At 35.9% G+C, this 21,344-nt stretch overlaps 1 protein-coding gene across 2 annotated transcripts in view; it reads right to left on the bottom strand.

Annotated features, from left to right (window-relative positions):
• The window catches only part of NCAM2 (neural cell adhesion molecule 2), a 321,807-nt gene that overhangs the window by 161,601 nt on the left and 138,862 nt on the right, over nt 1–21,344 (bottom strand). For both annotated transcript variants that reach the window (XM_068911269.1, XM_068911278.1), the window contains exon 2: nt 96–170. In XM_068911269.1, coding sequence (XP_068767370.1) covers nt 96–170 — 75 coding nt within the window. The remainder of the gene's footprint in view (nt 1–95; nt 171–21,344) is intronic.

Below are 21,344 nucleotides of genomic sequence, written 5' to 3'. Positions count from 1 at the left end.
CTATTCTAAACCAATTGATTCATTTTCAAATTATGAAAAAGCTTTTAACTTAACAACCCCCCTCCCCCCAATCTGCAAATAAAATTAATACTTACCTGTGCATGTGAAGAATTTGGATTCACCCACACTGAGCTCAACTTTGCTAAGTGAAATTGTAACTTGAAGTAGACCTGAAAAATATCAAGCACATTGTGAATACATTTTTGGCATTTATCAGTTAAAAATTTCATATTTTCAAATTTTCTATTTTCTCATTCTATAACACAGGTACTATATGAAATATACAACAAATTTGAGAAGTTTCAGCTTAGCATTGTATCTCCTAAAACAGAGTGTATATTGAGATGGAGAAAACAATCAAAATGAACAGAAGATATTATACAAAAGATATTAGTCTCATATTTTAAAAATGAGGAAAAAAAAGGAAAAGAAGAAAAAAGGAAATAAACACTCCTGGGCAGCAAAACAAGAACTCAGTTAGAAGGTGACTGGGAACAGTTAGCATGGATTGAGCAAGGATAAATCATGCCTGATCAACGTCATTGCCTTCTATGATAAAACGAATAGTTTTGTGGATGAGGGAAGAACAGTGAGTGGTATTAGCCTTGACTTTAGCAAGGCTTTTGACACTATCTCCCAGAACATTCTTGTATCCAAGGTAGGACATTGTGGTCTGCATGGGTAGACAGCTAGATGGGTAAAAAAAAAAATGGTTGGCTGGTTGGGCCCAGAGGTTAGTGATTAATGGGATGCACTCTACTAGAGGCCCATAACAAGTAGAGTAATGCATGGATCTATCCTGAGATCTATTTTATTTAACATCTTTATCAATGATCTGGAGGAGGTCATTGACTAAGAGACTGGAAGAATGGGTTGACATGAAACTCATGATGTTCAGCAAGGATAAATGCAAAAGTCTGCACCTGGGAGGGAATGACCCCTTGCTGAGGAGTTATTAAGATGACTGACATGGTAGACAAACGTGTCCTGGCAGCAAGGAAAGCAACAGCATCCTGGTCTGGTATTAACAGGATCACGGCCAGTAGATGAAGGCAGGTGATTACCACCTCTATTGGCATGCCTTAGACCATATCTAGAATACTGCATCCAGTCTTGGGCCCCCCAATATAAGAAAGACTTCAACAAAATGGAGTCAGACTGAGGCCACCAGGATGATCAGAGCTAGAGCACTTGCCCTGCGAGGAGAGCCTGAGGGACCAGGGCTTGTTCAGCCTACAGGAGAGATGGCTGCAGGGAGGCCTAACAGCCAACTGCCCATTCCTATAGGAAGGTCATGCAAAAGACAGAGCTGCGCTCTTCATGGGATAAATGACAGGTAGACAAGAGATAACTGGAGTAAGTTGACACAAGAGAGTTTCAGCCTGGATATAAGGAAAAGCTTATTTATGGTAAGGACAGTCAGGTAGTGGAAGAGGTTGCCCAGAGAGGTTATGCAGGCTCCATTCTTGGAGGCTCCAAGAGTTGACTTGACGAGCGTCAGACTAATGCCCTGAACAACCTTGTCTGTCCCTACAGATGAACCTGCTTTAAGCAGGAGGTTTGACGAGAGATCTCTTTCCGTCCCTTTTTACCAGAATTATCTTATGACCCTATGAATAACTTCCTCAATATACCTTGTATTGATGAATGGTTTATTTATGCAAAAGAACTATGCATTCTTATATTTGCAGTTCCAGCACTCTCATTATTGTAAGCAGCTGTAGCTCTTCAACATTTACTGTCTCACAAAACTAGACAATAAATGTTCATGCACCAAAGTCAAGGACAAAAACAGGCATGTTAATTTCAAGCTCTAATCAAGACAAAAAAAGGTAAATAGAAAAGGGCTCAAATTTTAGGGAAGAAAACGTACCGTCTAAATTTTAATTCAGTATTACACATAGCAGGCAACCGAGATGTATCTGAGGTTAAAATTCTTTTTCTTTCAGGATTTTTAGGTTTTGAGTCTTAAAATACATAATTACAGTCTATTCTACACACAAAAATTATGAAAAGGAAGAAAATAAAAGAAAAGACAAAGAAAAGGCAAAGAAAAGGTAAGGATGACTTCAGTATCAGCCTGCCAAACTAAATTTAACAGAACTGGTTATTTTATGAAGAAAATAAAAAATCCATGCGGTACACATTATTTTATATGAGAGGTCCTAAATTGTGGATACTCCTCCTGAGGAGATGATCCTAACATAACTTTTTTTCTTTTTTTTTAACCTCTCCCACCCCACCCCCTAAAGAAAACAACTGAAAAAAAACACAGCAAAACCAACCACATTGTATTTCAGGCAAAAGTAAGCACTCATATGTAGTCTATTTAAGTATATCAAAAGTTGTCCATCCATACAGGCAGCCAGGAAGAGGGCATGATTGCGTAAGAGTCAGGAAGAAACTACAGTAGATTGTAAAAATGTCAGATCCAGCACCAGAGCAGGCACTAGTATCCTTCCCATTGCAAAGTAAGCAAAATAGGGAAGGCTCGTTTAGCACAGTGACACAGCACTGACTGCCGAGGACATAACACCAGAGACTAATGCCTTATGTTCTCATTCACATATATGGCCCTCATGTCCATGGACCAGAAACAAAGGAAAAGCCTAAGTACAGGGAAAGGATATGAGTTTTTGTTGTAATAAGCAGCTATGAGCATTAAATCATTCAGGAGGCTACTCAAAGCTTTATAAGCTTTATTAACCTGTAATTTCAAATAACCATGGCAATAATGGTAAGCTTCACTTTAACCTCAAGACATATAACAAGTTGGAAACCAAGTTACTAATAAATTCAGAGGTTGCAGAATTTCAAGAGATTAGAGCCTGGACATGTATTTTAAATCACAGACTCAGTTTTAGGTTCCATGCCATCACTCGTCTGGTACTATTTTCTTTAGGCCTTGCAGAGCTGCTTCAGGAACAAATATGTTAGCATATCACCAGTATTGCTCTAAGGACAATCAGATCGCTCAACAACTTTAATAACTGATGCTGAATTAGGTAAATAGACTAATCAATAAATGTCAAGTAGAACATAGGAAAACTCTGATGAGAAGTGAACGGCAAAGTTAAGAGACTATTTTTCCTGCATCAATGTAATATATTTCTGATACTGTAATATAGCTTTAGCAAAATGCTGATACTCCACTTAAAATTCTTAGCATTAGTCCAATTATTAACACTATGGAGACATGCTAGCCTCCTCTCTGAAAACAAAATGAAATCATATTTTCCACATATGGCACTTTAATATTTACAAAATAGAAAAATATCTGACCATCTGCCTAATATTTCCCGCCTTGTTACCATTGCTTTTTACTGGCATTGCTTCATGTAAATAAAAAAAAATTCCTTTATGTAAATTAGAATGAAAAATATTGCCCAAGTGATCAATCCAGCAATCTGTGCTTATTACGCAGTCAGGCAAATAGTTCATTACTAGGCTACGAGAAGACTCACTCATCACTTACTTGGAGCATGATGTGCAATTAAAAGCAAAATACTGTAAAGAGAGAGCACATTCAGGAAGTTTTACACTACTTCCAGGTTAATTTCAACAACCAGCTAGATGTGTTATTAGAAGCTGTGATGAAGATGATGTGCAATGTATATGCCATTTGAGTTACTACTGTACACTAAGAGCTAATAAATTAAATCATGGGGGGTAGTTTGTATCAAACTCGTTTGAAAATCTCTGAATATTTATGAATAACTTGAACGTTTATTTTATCAGGTTAATGAAGCTGTTGCAAAAATTCAAGTCAGCAGAGGCTGTTTTAACTATGCTTTAACTATATTTAACTGTATTAAAGCAATAGCCACAAAGGAGCAGTAGCTTCTTACTGGATTTGACAAAATACTGCCTCTTCCCATGTTTCCAAGGATATTACAGAACTAGCAAAAAATATTTGCAATACATTACTGTAAGATCACTTCAGGTAGAACACCGTGGACCATAATGCATATTGTAGTATCAGCTGTTCTGCAAAAAAGTGAAGTCAGTCAGGGTTTCACTCAGTCTTCAGTATATGTGCAATTTTATAGCAAAATAAAGTGCTGTTAGCACTTTGTGATACAACCAATCCCTTCCCTTCTGATCACAGCCATTATAAAAGAATTATTACCAGCTGTACTGTTATAAGAGGATCCTGCTGAATTATTTCTTAGCAGGTTTAAAAATCACTTAGGAAGATAACGAAAAATAGTACTAGAAGGTCCATTTGTTCTGTTAAATGTAGAGAGAAATGACCCCACATATTTTATACACTAAATGGTTTTAGTCCCATTTGCACTACTACCCTTCACATGCTAAAACTACCACAACTGGCCATTTTTTTTTTTTGTCAGTCTTGGCTGCGATATTATTTGACGGTCTGTTTTGCAGCTTCTATTCTTCCACCATTTCTTTACATACTACACAGTGATGTACTTTGGTGTATGGAGAGACACGTGAGCATGTTTTTCTTGACACCTTTGTTTCTTAAACATCTTTCAGGTTAACAACAGGTGCCAATGTCCAGAACTGCCAGCCTCATACCCTTCACAAAAATATAGGTTTAAAGTTCAAAATAATGTTAATGAATGAACTGTAGTATAAGCTCCTTCCTTCATGTGTTAGGTCAGGATATAAAGTGACAGTTGACATTTTTTCAGTACCTACATTATGTCTTAAGTTCATCTGTTTCCAAATGCTAGTTCTTACTGAACATTTCTTTAATTACAATTGAATAATTCCTTTTCTGTCCCTATCTGAACTTATCTCTGCTTTACCTTCAGACATGCTAAACTGTTAAACTATGGGATCTAAGCAAGAAATCTGCAAATAAGTAGTAGCACACAAGAGAGGAACAGGATACAGGGAATTTGGTACGTCAAAGAACATAAATTCAGAAATGCACTGTAGTGTTTAAAAGGAATAGCTGAGCTAGACTGAAGAATAGGAACACTGGCAGGTATTTGCCTATACAGATCCATTGGTCATTCCTCCCAAATAAAGAGTTAACTGTACCCTTAGTACTTTGCAGATAGAAAGAATTCATACTTACCTATAAGTCTACACAGATGATTATCTAATATAGCAAAATAAACTTGCCTTCACTGAGAGTTTAGGAAAAGTGTAAGAGTAACAAAGTGACTCACATAAACAGTCCTCCTCCCTGCACTTCTATGGTCACTTAGCAATATATTAAAACACATATGATAAATGTGCATATTACACAAATGTATATTTAATAAAAATATATAAAATATATAACATATTAGAAAGATGGAAGAAGAGACAACATTTGAATAAAATCTGAAAAACACTGGGTACTGCTGTGCTCTAACTAGTAACAATCCAGTGACTTCTTGATAACCCAGTTTCAAACACCCCCAAAACCTGAAGAACTTTCTAATCAGTTAGTTTGTATTGAAACGTATGACACCAGACAGAAACAAAAAACAAAAAATACCATATCCTTCTTCCGCAATGTAAATTTTGTTTAACTTAGCTGAATATTTTTATGCTAGCTAAATATGAATGAATGCTTTTTAAAATCTTTTTTGAGGAATTAGACAGCACTGTACTGTGCAGAGTAGTCACTGTGCAGAAGGGTTTTTCTAAATCTCTTGGACTGCAGATCCACTGAAAGGGAGAGGATGATGTTGTGAAGGCAGCAAAAAGGGAGGGACATAGCTATGAAAACTTCAAATCAAGGCACAGCTTGAGATCAAAATGGAACTAAGAAGAGGACTCATCAGGACAGCTACAACAGGTAATCCAGATGACTTTAGCACTCTTTGACCTAGAGAACAAGATGACTGCAAGATACAGCTGAGAGAAGGACTGTATTCTTCTTAAAGGTCCTAATTCTGTTTGGCCTAACTTCTCTGACATTAATTATATCCTAAGGTATTGGTATATTTTGACTCCAAATAGTAAGTAAACTTACTTGGGTGGTGGATTTTTGCTTTCAGGAGATCATCACAGTAGTATTTAATATTTAATATTCCTAGAAAAACTTGGCTTCATTGAACACAGAGAAATTAGTTAAGTTTTTCACTGGTATCAGATTCTACCCCAGAACAACCAAATATCTGGTTAATCTTCTTTCCCTTTATTGTGCTGGCTGAAAATACTCTGCTTAAACCCACCGATTCCCAGATAACGGTGAATGGACTCTGAATTACACTAACACTATCCTTGCAGAAACTGCTTCCCTCTGAAATTTCTGATATTTTCTGGTTTTAATACATTTTGAAATACCAAAAAAAGGGTGCTTTGTTTCATTTTTAAATACTTTATATCCATTTGGACTCCTGACTGAAATGAGGAAAGAGGAACTGTTAAATGTACACTGAACTTACTAAGTATCAGACAGTTTAAGGACATCTTGCATTTAGACCAAATGCTTTCATGTATTCCTATTTTATTTTGAATCAGATAATTTATTTCAAGCAATAATTCAGTAAAGTCAGGACTACAAAGATGTCGTATATACAAGTGATCTAAAAAGTTACAGTTTGGAAAGAGGAAGTATGATTTGAGCTGTTTCTGTGAATAATCAAACAATTAGGAACCATACACCTCTGCCCTAAAGAATTCCATTAAAATGACAGTTCAAAATAGAGCTGAATTAAGCTGTTTGCAATTAAAAGACCTGACTGCCCAAACCGAAACAATGTTCAGAGATGTGCTAAACTACCCAAGGTGCTAGGGTGTTCCTTCTAGACAATGAAGAAGATTGCAGTGCTGTACAACATTGGAGAAGGTAAGGCATGTAGTTAGATGTTATGCAAGAGATGACCATGAAAGCTAATGATATCTTTACTAATGCTATCATTACAATAGCAAACTCACAACAACATGCCAGAAAAAAGTGTTTTACCATGTACTGCCACATCTCTTTTATAGCTAAGTGTACTGTCTATGGGGAAGCAATCTGTTTTTTTGCAGACGCACTGAAAGGGAGAGGATTTTGCTAGAAATTTCCACAAGCTTGAAATGTCTGTGATGCCTGTGGTGCTTGACAGAACCTAACAAACTTTTAATCCTTTGGGAATAAAAATAACACTACAGAAGAGATTTGGGAGAGGGGGGAAGGCTGGCCTACTGTGAAAATTCAATCCAAATAGCCTATTCAAACTTAATTCACTCCACATTTTATCATTTAAATACATTTTCAGATTTTTTTCTTAATTTTTAAAAAGCTTAATAAACTACCTTAAGTTTTCTATTCAGACAGTATTTTAATATCCTAGAGGTACTACACTATATTCTTTTGTTTGTGCTTATGAATAAAGATATACTAATTGGCCTAATGGTAGTCTATCTTCCGTTCAAATGGCTTAGCGCCTTGAATGCTTGACTGCAACTTGTTTTATGGAAATATCTCTAAATCATACGAACCGCATCTGCAATCTCACTTAACAAAAATTTAAACTCTGCGGAAGTTGGTTAGTTTTCAACTTTGTAGTGAGTAGGCTTTAACATGGTATAATAGGGTATTACAGTACTGAGAGATGTTTGTTACATTTTTAATTGCTTGATATCCAGTGTCAGGATTAATCAGAATAACTGAACTTTCCATTTCATCATATTAGCTTTAATTCGGATTTATCAGTAGGAAATAGAGCCCTGATATGAAGTTCTAAGGTTTCATTTGATCAGGATGGATTTCTAGTTGAATTTCTGTGTTGTGGAACACTGAGTGCTTTATTTATAGACAGACAAAACAGTCTTTGTGTCATCACGATTTCATTTTCTACATCTGCTGACGTGTCATTTTCCCTGATGAGAAGAGCTAGAAGTCACATGAAGTTCAAACTGCCTTCTGGGGTATAACAGATGTTGTAGGGGTGAAAAGCATGATGCAAGAGAATCATCACAATCTAATTTTGTGCAACAATGGCACAAATACTGAAATATAGTCAGAAAAGGAATTATGAGAATCCTCTGTTGAATATTTTTTCTATGAACTTTGCACCCGAAACGGGAATAAGCCATTACTATCTGGGCAGAGACAGTATACAATTTTGAAATAGGACATTGCTTAAATAAAGTCGGCCTGTTACAACTTCATTCTCAAACTTTATCTCAAACAGAAATTACCCACACCTGTCCCGGAAAAACTCAAGCAAGTGATAGTCAAAAAGTAAACATATAAAATATAAACATTGTGAGTTTTATTGGAATATAAGTTTTTCAGAATCAGAAATCAAGAGACATGTAGGTATTTAGGAATGTCAGAAATTTTTCTTAAATGAAAGACATGAACTTTGGGGCTATAGCTATATAGAACTTTAGCCATAAAATGGGTTCTGTCAGGCATAATATGATGCAAATACTTAATTCTACCTAAGGTATTCCAGCTGAAGTGCAGTAGAGTTTCTTATCATGAATAGAAAGAATAGCGACGTTTAAAATATGCTGCTTATCAGCATCTGTAACTGTAGAGACATGTGATGGGAAATCTTTATCATATATTGATCTTATAAATAAATAGATAATGTAGATGTGTGGAAAAAACATCACATAGGATGGCTATACTTATAAAAGCTAAAGAGCACCTTAAAAACAATCCCCTCAATATAGAAATGTTCTTGTCTGGCAAGAATAAACAGAAAGAAAAACCATCTTAATAACCTAAATATTTTAAAGAAACTTGCTTTCCAAACTGATAATACTGAGGCTAGTAAGATCGTAATTTCATATTTATCCTATTCCCAAGGTAGAACCTTCCAAAAATCAGTTACTTCAAAAAAAAAAAGCCTCAAGATTTAGAACCTCACTTATCTTCAAAATGGCAGTTAGCTAGTTACATCAAGTCTAAAATATTTTTTGGTCTTATCTAAAATGGATTTAATAAAATTTATGAAACTTAAAACACTTTTTAGGTAAAGAAGGAGAGAGCCATGATGAGCTGACTACAAAACCTTGAAAAAATTCATTACCCTAAAGGAAAAGAAAATGCTAACGGTACAGATGGGAATATTTAGTTGAATAGGAATATCCTAATAGAATATAATCCTAATACATTTGAAATACTTTTCAATAAATAACCTCCCTTACCCTCCTGTTATGCAGTGCAGATACGGGCCTTCACAAGAAGCAGTTCATAAACTATATCATAGGGATACAGTATCTGTATCACAGTCATGCTGCAGCTTGGAGACATCTCTCATCTATGGGGAGAGGCTGAGAGAGCAGGGCCTGTTCAGCCTGGAGAAGAGAAGGCTCAGGGGGATCTTATCAGTGTGCATAAAAACCTGATGGGAGGAATAAAGAAGATGGAGCCAAACTCTTCTCAGTGATGCCCAGTGACAGGACTACAAGCAATAGACGCAAAACGAAACGCAGGAAATTCTGCTTAAAAAGGAAAACCCCCTCACTTTTTTACACTTCTTTATTGTGAGAGTAGTCAAACATTGGACGAGGTTGCCCAGAGAGATTGTGGAGTCTCCATCTTGGAGATATTCAAAACCCAACTGGATACAGCCCTGAGCAGCCTGCTTTAGCTGAACCCGCTCTGAGCAGGCACTAGATGATCTCCAGAACTCCCTTCCAACCTCAACCATTCTGTGTGAGTCTGCGTGATCCTTCTGACACACAAATCCTCCTTGCTTTCTGCCTGCTCCATTGAACAGTCTGTTATTATAAAACAGTAAATCAGACACAGTACAATGAAAAAATAGTTGAGGCTGTCTTTTATGCAAAACTGAGAACTTTTTCTTAAAGCCACAAACCTTAGAAATGTGGCTGAAAAGAAGCCCATATACTATGTGTCTCATACTTTCTCATCAAATTTCATTCTGGTTTTGCTGAGGTATAAACTTTTGAAAATTACCATTTCTCTGTTGGTACTTGCTGTAATCAGCACAAATTTGATAGCAAGCCAAGTCAGTAACCGAACACAGACGCTCTAATCGAAGGATACACTCATACTGCCTTCAAGACAGTAGCAGAATACATGCTGAGAGAGCAGGAGTGAGAGAAAAAGCCAAACTGAATCACTGTCAAAATTCTTTCTACAAAATCAAGGAAGAGGTCCTTCAAACGGCAGAGGAGAACTGGACTGAGCCAATATTCTTTCTAAGTACCTGGCCTTTATAACCTAAATGCAAGCAAGGTGCATTTCAAACTTCATGCTAAAAGTTGCATGCAGTAGTCCTGTTGAATGCCAAAAAAATAGCCCTTCAAACGAGCATGTAACTAATTCAACATCTCTTGATATAACAAAAAGGGAAATAAAAGAAAAAGGAAAAATACCGGAATCACCTACTCACATAGCATTAGAAACGTTCCTCTGAGTCTGGCAGACCTTGCAAGATCATTTCAAAATTATATCCAAAGGCTTGGGTATGTTAAGGTATCAGTTAATCAATCAATGCTCTTTATGATTTCAATGAGCGACAGAAAACATTTTGTTAACATAGTTCTGAAGAACAGATTCCTCCATGCCTCATAGTAGTAATCAAGAGTTCATTAAAACGCACACAATCGACCCCGCCCCACCAAAGGTCTGTATCAAGCATATTCTGCGAAGAAACCATGCAGTATTTGTTTCTAATAACCTCCTTTCCTTTTCTATTCCTATATTTTGCGAAGTCTATACTAAATGACTTCTCTAAAAAGATAATAGTAGTTGCTAAAAGAGAGTACTCTTTAATAAAGATGGGGTAAGGGGTCAGATCACTTCATTATGGAATCCATACATCTTGACTGATTTAAAAACAAATAGAATCTTTGCAATGAAAGCCACAATCAATACGTCTTCCTCAGCTCTCACCAGAAAGATGTTGAAGTTAGCCTTTGAGTTCAGAAGTTGTTAGGTGAGATTAACAAACAGCAGATGGTCAGATACACCAACCACTGCAATTGCATACACCTCCTCTCTTGGCAACTCTTGCTAATAATACAGTAGTTTATAGACCTAGAAGAAGGCAAACAGATTAAAACAGAACAAAAAGTAAATTAAAATCAACAGCAATAAGAACAGTACATAGCTAATTAAATCTTGAATAAAGTGACTAACCAACATCTCTGTAGCTGAACCAGGAGTATTTTAGCTCTAATTCCAATAGCCTCTAAAAAATGGACTGCATTTACTTTGCTCATGGATTTTTCTTTAGTCTTACTGAAAGGTAATTCATCCCAAAATAATCTGTTTCAGAGAAAAGGAGTGATCTGGCAGAAACTTTTGATGACCTAAAAAGCATTTAAAGTCTCTCTCAGGAGGTTTCTTCAACATAAGCACAAGCAGTAAGCTCCCATTTCTTGGAACTGCAGAATGAAATCAGAATTTCAACTTTAACCGCACAAAACCCACATTTTTATTTGTAAATGTCGACAAAGAGATTGTGGAAATGTGACCCAAGGATGTCTGCTTGACAGCCCAAGAAAATGAATAGCCCAAGAATAGCTCACAGAGACCTGAATTGCCCCATTCAGCCTGTTTCTGAAATCTGCTGTCCTTTTGAGGACAGTTGTCATCAAGGCATAGAGAAATGGCAACAGGGACTGTCTGCTGCTAGATACATAGATTTTGGCAGTGTCTAAGTTCAGATTTGAGAACTTGCAGCTTTTGTCTTGGCATTAGTCACTTTGACGGCATGCTCCTTATAAAAGGAGACATATTCCTGAAACACTCCAGATTTACTGGAATTTGGATTTCTGCAGTCATCATTTCATTCAGTACTGTTTACTTTGAACAATGTGTTTTATTGTCCCTCACTTCATTAAGGCCTTGAAAAACCTGAATCTTGGCTTTGAAATACAACAGTAAACAATCCGGTACTAAACTTTTCCACTATCTCTAATATATCCAAAACATGACAACAATATCAACAGGGACAGCTCCTAGGAACAGAAAATAATATCTGTATCAGACACTGAGTTTCTTTACTGTAGAAAATTTTGCTTAGTAAGAAATGCATTGCAAGATGAGACAAAAACTCATTTTTATAATTTTTTCTCTATACGTCTTTTCATCTTCTGCTTCTTTATAACAAAAGCATTATAGGACATATCTTACAGCGTTGTTAGGCAATCTTATTTTGAATCATCTTGATACATAATTATTTGTATAAAAATATTTAATCTTCCACTGAAACATTTAAAAAATATTATCATATTACAATGGAACAAAACCCTGTAATTATTGTAATGTACTATCTATACTTTAATGTTATCCTATTTGTAAACTATAAACAATTATGTCAGAAATAGAAAGGTAAAAAAACCTCTTATAAATTACTTTTATAATGCTAAAAGGTGTCAGATGAGAGCATTTAAGTTGATGATTTGTCTACTTAATAATCAATTCTAGATACTCAACATTCAATAACAATGATGCTATTTTATAAAAAATATTCCTTCATCACAAAGTCTTATCTTGAAAGGTTAAATACTGAATAAAAATGAAACGATATCTAATAAACGTCTATCCAAAGTAGGCTGACAAGCCAGTTTTTAGAAGTGTGACTGCTGGAGATGGTCCCCCTATTCTATGCAGAAGTAGACCACATTAGTCTCCATGGCTGTTAATAGTATTATCTTTTGAAAAGGAAATATACTTTTATGCACAGAACCTCCATAGTACTGAACGCTCTCAATCCCATTTTAACAAATACCATACCATTACAAAAAATATATTTAATTTCTATAAGGATTTGCCTCAGTATATCGATGAGTATATTAAAGAAAGGATAAGGACATGCACTCATAATCTCAAAAGATGAATTGACTAAACTGCTCATTTATCCAATTTTATGTTTATTCCTTTCCATTCTGTAATAGTTCACAAACAATCTACGCACAGAAATAACCCACTTATCTTGTAAGTAACTATTCCTATCCAGCATAAAACTGCTCATTTACATAAACCCTCTCGGTATATCTGGGTGGTTTTAATTCTGCTGCAAAATTTTTTTTCTTAATCTACTTCTATCTCCAAAAAGCTGAGATAAAAATATAGAGTAATTTAGGTTAGAAGGGACCTGTAGAGGTCATCTTATCCAAGCTTCTGCTCAAAGCAAGGCTTACCTTCAAGCTCAGATCAGTTACTGTTTTGGTAAGAAAACTTTTCTTTCATGTCTGGTTTCATTTAGAATCTTAGATTAGAGGCTAAAATGAATATATATGAAATTTTGAAGAATTAAATTCTTTCTTTCTTTAGAACATTTCATTTAGGACTTTCTGAAAGTATTCGTTGATCAGGTAGCCTGAGATTCAACTTAACGGTAAATTTCTTCAATAGAAAAGGGAGTATCTTAAGAAAATATTAGCTGGCAGATATTTTCTGATTTATTTTAAATTATCTTAAAAAGCAAAATGATTATTTCTGAATGACATTTAATCAACTATTTGGAACAAATTCCTCTCCCTACCCTCTGCTCAAGGCTGCTGAGGCTGCAGCTGAAGTACTGGTTCCAGTTATGCGCTCTTAGTTCAAGAGGGATGTAGACAAGCTGGAAGAGTCCAGCAACGGGCTGTGGAGATAGCGAAGAATTGTGTTTTCCAGTGTTCGGGTGGAATTTCCTGTGTTTTAGTTTGTGGCCACTGCCCTTCCTCCTGTCACTGGGCAGCACCAAAAAGAGTCTGGCTCAGTCTTCCTCACTTCCCCCATCAGGTATTTGTACACATTGACAGGATTTCTCTGAGCCTTCTCCTCTCGAGGCTAAACAGTCCCAACTTTCTAGGCCTCTCATATGAGAGATGCTCCAGTCCCTTAACCATCACCTTCATGGCTCTTTGCTGGACTTGTTCCAGTTGGTCCATGTCCTTCTTGTACTGGGGAGCCCAGCACTAGACATAGCACTCCAGATGTGGCCTGACCATTGCTGAGGAGACAGGAAGCATCACCTCCCTCAACCTGCTGTCAACACTCTTCCTAATGCAGCCCAGGATACTGCTGGCCTTCTTTGCCACAAGATGCACTGCTGGCCCATGCTCAACTCGCTGTCCAAAGTTCAACCCTTAAAGATTAAGACTAGGCAAAGAATAGGCATTTTTGTCAGGTATTAGTATTATTGTTGACAAAGAAAAAACACTTAAAACACAGTTAGTCTACCTTAAAAGAATGACTGCCTATTAAGGTATTATAAAAAAAAAATAATTATTGCTGTTAATACAGTTAAGTATTCTCTTTGAATGGTGCAAAAACATCAGAACAGCCTCATGAGTCCTATCTGCATTATAAAAAGTCTCAGGCATAAATATTCCTTATGTTTCAAAAAATAAAAGTTCAAGGAAATATTTATTTATAAGTGACGCTGCCAGATATCATAACATACTTAGACTGTTTTTTCAAGCTCCTTCTTTTAACCCTTAAGCTCTTTGATCTTTGAGTGCTATTGTACGGGCACTAGCAAGTTCCCATCTTTAATTATCTTGGTTTAGGAAACTAATTTTCTCTCAAAGGATTGCTTTGAAGGCTTTCTAACTGAGAACCAAATGGGTGGCAATTAATATGAAATCAGCCAGAAAAATTAATGAGCATATAACTTATGGTACAAGACAATCATACATTTTAAAAATCAATCTTTTCATGAAATTACATACACATTTTTTAATGCTGCTGTAATTCCCTTGATTAAATCTTTATCATCTGGTCAAGTTATAACTAGTTTAAAGATTAAAAATATGTTTAGTAAGTAAGCACAAACAAACTCTGAATTTCAGACTAAACCTCATAAAGCAGGTCAAACCAGAGAGCTATCTAGCCAGTACGGTGTTTTTTAGAGCAAACAAGAAAGAGGTTACAAGTGATCTAAAAGACAGCACAAGTCCGTAATGATCTTTCATGCCAAGTGTGGGCAATTAGAGGTCCAAAAGTACATTTGTACCATTCACTTAATTCATTTTTAAAATCCCCTTTCTACAGCGTCTTCAGTGCGCTTAAAACTTCCAGCTTCCTCAACAGCTGTTGACCATGAATTATAAAATTTAACTGCACTCTTCTGAAAAGCATTTCCTGTTGTCTCAATAATGATGATAGATTCTTTCACTGGGTGCTTCATCCTTTTAACTATTTTGAGTATAACAATGTGTACAACAATTTCTTGTTCACGTTCTTCTTTCTGTCTTGATTTTACAGAATTCTACAATCAGTTTTTCTCTAACTGAAGTACCATGCTCAGTCAGAATATTATAAATTATTAAAGCTTCCCAACTGACATACCATCAGACAGAATTTAAGGAGAAGGGTAAGTTGCAGTTTCTAGGTATGCTTGCCAACTAAACTATTTAAAGATGATACACCGTAAGTAACTCGGAATATTTTCTCAATTCATGGTAATTTGGAATGTGCAAGGAAAAATGGAATTTGTATTTGCCACAACAAACAAAAAAACATATTTCATTATAATTAACTATAGAAGTGAAAGGAATAAAATTTGGGACGGTATTTCTGCTTCTATGACTGAACCCCTGAATTATTTGTACTGAAAAATTTTGTTCTGATCACTGAACTGTGTTGTGCACCAATATTAATATTTTTGATATGCCATAGTATAATATTCTGAAAATGTTTTCTACAGTTCTAGATTTTGTGATTTATAGCACCCCAGGAAGAAGAAATCTGATCTGTTTTCCTACTCCTTCATCCCGATAATCTTAGTTTCTCACAGTTTGTTCATGTTATTAGCAAAAATAACCAATTACTATAAAAAAAAATTACTATTATCATAAAGTTATTTCTTAGCTGAAAAAGGCCCCTATTTTAAATATCATGTGTGAATAATTTGTTGTTGCCTATATAATAATGATGTTGCCAAAACTTACCTCCATCCCTACATCGTTATTCTACTATATTTCATAATCTCCCCCTTTGATGAGATACAGAAAAAGAACAGTAACATCCTATTGAGAGGGTGGGGTATGCATGTGCATCCAAAGGGCAAAACAGGGACATGCTTCTTAGGAGTTAAAAGACTGTTATAGTCTCCACAGAACAGGATGAAACACCTTTTCTTTGCAAAAACACTCATCATTCCAACTTCATTTCAAGGGCTCTGAATGTCATACCCTCCTTCATACCTACTATTGCCCTAATTTATGCTTGCGTTCTGCCTGTGCTCTTTTTCTCACAAGTAGGATTCTCTTTCCTTTGGTACTCAAATTACTCTACTGACTTTTATTAGTGTATACAGTTATGTATTTTGTTATCTCTGTTACTTGAATTCCACATTTTTTTCCACTTTTTCACCCATCCTTGTGCTGCACAATTCTCTTCTGCCTTCACAAAACACTTCCTGTTGGTTAAACTTCAAGCCTGATTGTTCCAAATTCAGATAAAATTTATCAAATAGCTTCTGATCATCAAAAAAAAAAAAAGATTGCCCTTGTGCTAGTTTTACACTAGTGTTGACAATACCCTTTGTCTAACAGTACACTCTCGCAGAATATACAATTTTGAGATTCCGTCTCTTACCACCTGTGTAGTAAAACCTTAAACCAGTAAACCTGTTTTTTGCCAGGTCTCCAGCAGTGGCTGGGCTTGCCATGTCCCGAGCTGGGCTGGGCTGGGCTGACCGGACGCCTCGTGGCCCAGTTCCCATTGCCCAGCCTGCCGGAGCTGTAGCTTGGTGAGCGCCACAGGGGAAGGTCTGACAGACCCAGGCAGCCTCTGCCCCGCAATCAGCCCCCTGGGCAGCTCTCACCCCTTCGCTGGCAGTAGGGGGAAGGGAGCAGGCTGGGATGAGAGAACAAATAAAAATAAATCCAAGTGTACTGGAAGACTGAGGAAAAAGAGAGCATCAACATCACGCCCCTCTTGGAAGGACGAGGATGACATACCCCACTCCCCCCTTCCCACCACCATTAACTCTTTCTGGCAAAGACCTCAGGATGCGGATGACTTGTCATAAACACCCTCACTTCCCCTTCCTGAGTACTGAAGTTGACAGCCTTAGAAACCAGAGGGAGTGAAGTACCAAAAAATGATAAATACTAGGAAGGGTTTTTTTTTTTGTATAATAATTTTGAGGCTCTTCTGTATTAATTTGGACTATCTGACAGTTAAACTTTAACTGGACTAATAATAAGTTCTTAGCACCATATATATGATGTGTTCCCTTTTGCCCATAACGATTGTGTGTGTTAAGACCCAAGGGGTTTTGAGTTCAGATATCTCACTTTTTAAGACAGCACCTCTATCTCAAAGCTACAGGATAATTTGTGGTTGAGTGCTTTCAATCTCTCTCCTGAGGCTGTTCACTTTGCATACGTAATTAAACATACACTAGAACAGGAACTGGAACCCAGGTGTACTCTCTTTTACATGAGTATCTTAATTAACATGCTACAGAGTCATTCTCACCTTCAGGCTGAGATTTGCAAGTAGCATTCATAGCAATAATCTCTAGATGCATGGGTGCTTTGGTCAGATATCTGCTCTTCAGCTCCCGTTAGAACTTCAGAAAAAAAAATATCATTTTATTTTTCAGTCCTAATATTCTAGTTGATAGAAAGAAAAAAATTCAACAAAGGAATTTTTAAAAATTCTTCATGAACATCAGTCAATGCTAGCACATCTTTCTATAACTCTTCATTTGAGAAGAAAATAATGCTTAGGCAGAGAGCTCTATAAGGTAATGAATTATTCCTTTGTGAAATGGAAAGAGCAATAAATTTGCCCTGTGCTTCTGTAAGTACAAGCTTTCTATGGTGCAGAAATCTGAAAGTCTTTCACTCATATAACTAGTATTTTGATTTACTTATTCTATGAGCCTTTATTTCCTGAGGTCAGTGGCCAGGCATTTTATTGGTCTCTGATTAGGCCTCAGACCTACTCTGTGCATTTGCGAATGATAGCTCTTTCCGAGCAAGATCACCTGACACGAGGCAGGGAATGGAGCACTGCTGCCTGCCGCTAGTAAAACCAGTGATCCTGCCTGTGGGACTGGAGTGCTGGATGAGTCAGAAGAATTCCTCAAAATGCAGCAGAATTAGAGATGTGCTCTGGCAGAACAGGGAGGACGAAATACGAGAAACGTCTGCATACAAAATCTCCCTTATATGTTCTTTTTTAGGTAACATCTGTGCAACAGCTTAGATAATGAGAGAGACAAATTATTAAATCTTAGTTTGAACTTTATAAACTATTCAGATTACTACTAATTATCCAACACAAAATCTGTGGACCCCCACGATTTCCTATCTGTATTATTTTAGTGCATGAGAAACACTCTGGGTGACATTCACCTTGACAAATTTAAATGACATATTTTAGATAATTGCCCAAATGGCACAAACAGTCATCAGACAGAAATAAACACTTTCAGAGCCAATTCATCCTATGCCAAAATAGATACTTAGATTTTGTCAGTTGACTAACAGCCTCCGAGGGCCCATTTTCTTTATTAACTACACAAGAGATCTGGCATGAACAGGATTTCCCTTCCTAACAACCTACATATCAAGATGTTTGATGTTTATCTGGGTATCTCCCTTGATATATATTTCATATACTTGGTATATCGATACTTGATATACATTTGACATGTATATGTGAGATAACTTCCAAGATTTCAATCTATTTAAGCGCAGAACATTCAACATTCGAAAATTAGATAAATATGTAATTTTGATGAAACATACAAAATCCATGGTTAGGTTGGAAAATGAAGCTCCATCCAAGAGTAATATATGTTAGGAATAAAATAATAGTTCTTACATCCACATACAGAACTATACTCAGGTTTGCCTGATTTTGACTTTTATTCTCTGACACTTTACCTATTGCCTGACTAAATTGCCCATCACTTCATTAATTCAGTCATCTATATGATATCTAAGTTAAGCTTAAACCTTAGCTTTTTCATACGCCTGTGAATAGAGTGGAAGCAATATTCATTCGGTGGAATATAGATTTCTGCTATGTAGTAAATTACACTTTTATATATAGCTCATCGGTACTGAGTTGCTCACATCTGTTCTGCCACATAGTTTACAAAAAAGAGACAGAAGCTTCAGTGACAGTGGCCAATGCTTTTCATATTAAGAACTCCATTCAAATCACTCTGAGGATAAATGCAGGTCATCTTTATACATAAAGCTAGAAACACTGGAGTTCTTTTCCAGCATGATACACAGAAGTTAAAACTAGAGATCTCACAAAATAAAAATAATATTTTATTAATTATAAGGGTTTCCTCAGAAACTTGTGGAGATTTTTAAACATACATTTAATTTTATGAATATTTATATTGCCTACTGAACTAACAAATTAATAAATAATCACTGCTTTTGTTTAACTGATCTAATCCATTATGATTAAGCATGGCATTTTTTTCAGGTCATAGCCTCAAGAAATTCAAGAAGAGTTAAATGAATAGCTGTTCCTTTCCACAATTCAGAGAGGTTATGTAACAATTGCTGTCATTAATTAATTAACTAACTGCATGATCACAGAAATAATATAATATACATTTCTTTGTTTTAGTTTTGGAGGTTTTTTTTTTTCATTTCCATAAATAATATTGTGACTACTAGCAATAGCTAGGACTGGAAGAAGACTTAAGTTACAGCTCCACTGCTGACTGATGAAGAAAACTGAATAAAGGAAGCAATAGTGTTGCAAAACAGTTTTAGAATAGTCTTGGCTGCTAGCTCTAAAACACAATGAACCTGAATCAAAGCACTATCAGAGAAGCAGCACAGGGAATAACCAAACTCTGAAGATGTTTCTATTTCAAGTATAGAAAGTGGGGTTATATGTGAAACTTTCTCTGAAAAAAGTATATCAAAAAGAGGTAGAAGTACATCTTTCTTGGTCAGGGCCGGAGCTAAGAAGACATAGAGCTACCTTTTTAACAGCTTGTATGGAAGCTGCTCCTCCCAAGTGATTGGTTATCAAACCTTACAATGCCTTTGAGCCAACCAGCTTGTGAAAGTCCCATTTGCTTAACATATTTAGAGTGGTATTGCTCTGAATAAGAAGTGTGTCTTCCTCAATCCTGCTAAAGATGTCATATGACTGCAAAAACACTTTCATGTATCAAATCACCTGGAAGAATCTAGTCCCCATACAGAAACCTTTTTTTTCTGTTGTCATCACGAAAAAATGCGTATAACTGTAGAGGATATGAATAGAACTAATTTTATCTAAGTGTTTAATTACAAATGCAATTTAAAAATAATTATTTGTATTACTTTTATTTGTAATAAAAATGAACATCTATAAACACAAGTGTCCACACAGAAAATGTCCATTTTCTGATCTCTTGTAAAGGCATGCTAATTTAGTCAGAGGCATGACATGAGGAAAAACTGTGGTCTTTAGTATGTAACATACAAATCAATACTATCCAGATTATTGTAACAAAATAAAATGAATACTGAATGAATTTCACTGAGGCCTAAATATATATATATAAAATTATTTCACTAAAAAACCTGTGTAGTTTTCTTTCATACTTAACCTGCTGGAAAAAAAAAAAAAAAAAACCAATAAAATCAAACATTCTTAACTGCCCTGACAAAATAGCACCTCTTGAATTAATGGCAGGTGTTCATCTTCCTGAAGTATGCGGATATGCCTTAGGAACATGGGAAGCATCAACTAAAACCTAAATGAGGACTAAGGAGCAATAATACTTTTCCAGTCACCTACTTTGGGAGTTTGTAACAGTTTAAGCGGTTTGGAAGTGTATCTTTGGTGCTGATGCTTTACTTGTTACAAGTAGCAAGACAAATATGTTAAAGGTGAATTCACTGAGAAGCGCATGTCTGACAAACCTGTTATTTTATACAAAGGCTGTGGAACAGAATTGAAGAATTATTCATTTTTCCATTCCATTTCCATTATCTATTTATTAGATAAAAAGACAGGAGCCTTCTTTTCCCCATAAACTACATTCCTGGAGAAAAATAAAATTTATAAATGTACTTCACTGATTATCACATTTTACTAGAGCACTAGTACTGCTGGAAAAAGTAGGATAAGCCAGATGACTCATCATATTAAGGTAATTCATCTCTTATAACATAAAACAAGATATTTAATCTGTATTTATGCAGACTGAATTAGGTTTGGAGACTGCAGGTTCAAAGAACCGAAACTGCTAACGCTATTTAGATTTGCAAGCAAGGGCTAATATTAGAAAATAAAAGAGTCTAATTAGATTGTGAAATTTGATTAACATTTTTGGACTTCTGGAGCAATACATGCAATGCAATTTGCTCTTTCTCCCCCCCCCCCCCCCCCGAAAAGAGAGAAAAATACAACACTGATTAAGCCAAATGCACTAGGGATTGCACCAAAGCAAGCACTATCTAGTGGGTAATTTTAAATTTGAAAGATATTTTTGTGTCCCTACTACTACTATTGATTATAAAATGCCTTAGCAATACTGGAA

The sequence above is a fragment of the Struthio camelus genome, chromosome 1 (assembly GCF_040807025.1).
Source record: "Struthio camelus isolate bStrCam1 chromosome 1, bStrCam1.hap1, whole genome shotgun sequence".
Lineage (NCBI taxonomy): Eukaryota > Metazoa > Chordata > Aves > Struthioniformes > Struthionidae > Struthio > Struthio camelus.
This window is presented reverse-complemented; position numbering and strand designations above follow the sequence as displayed.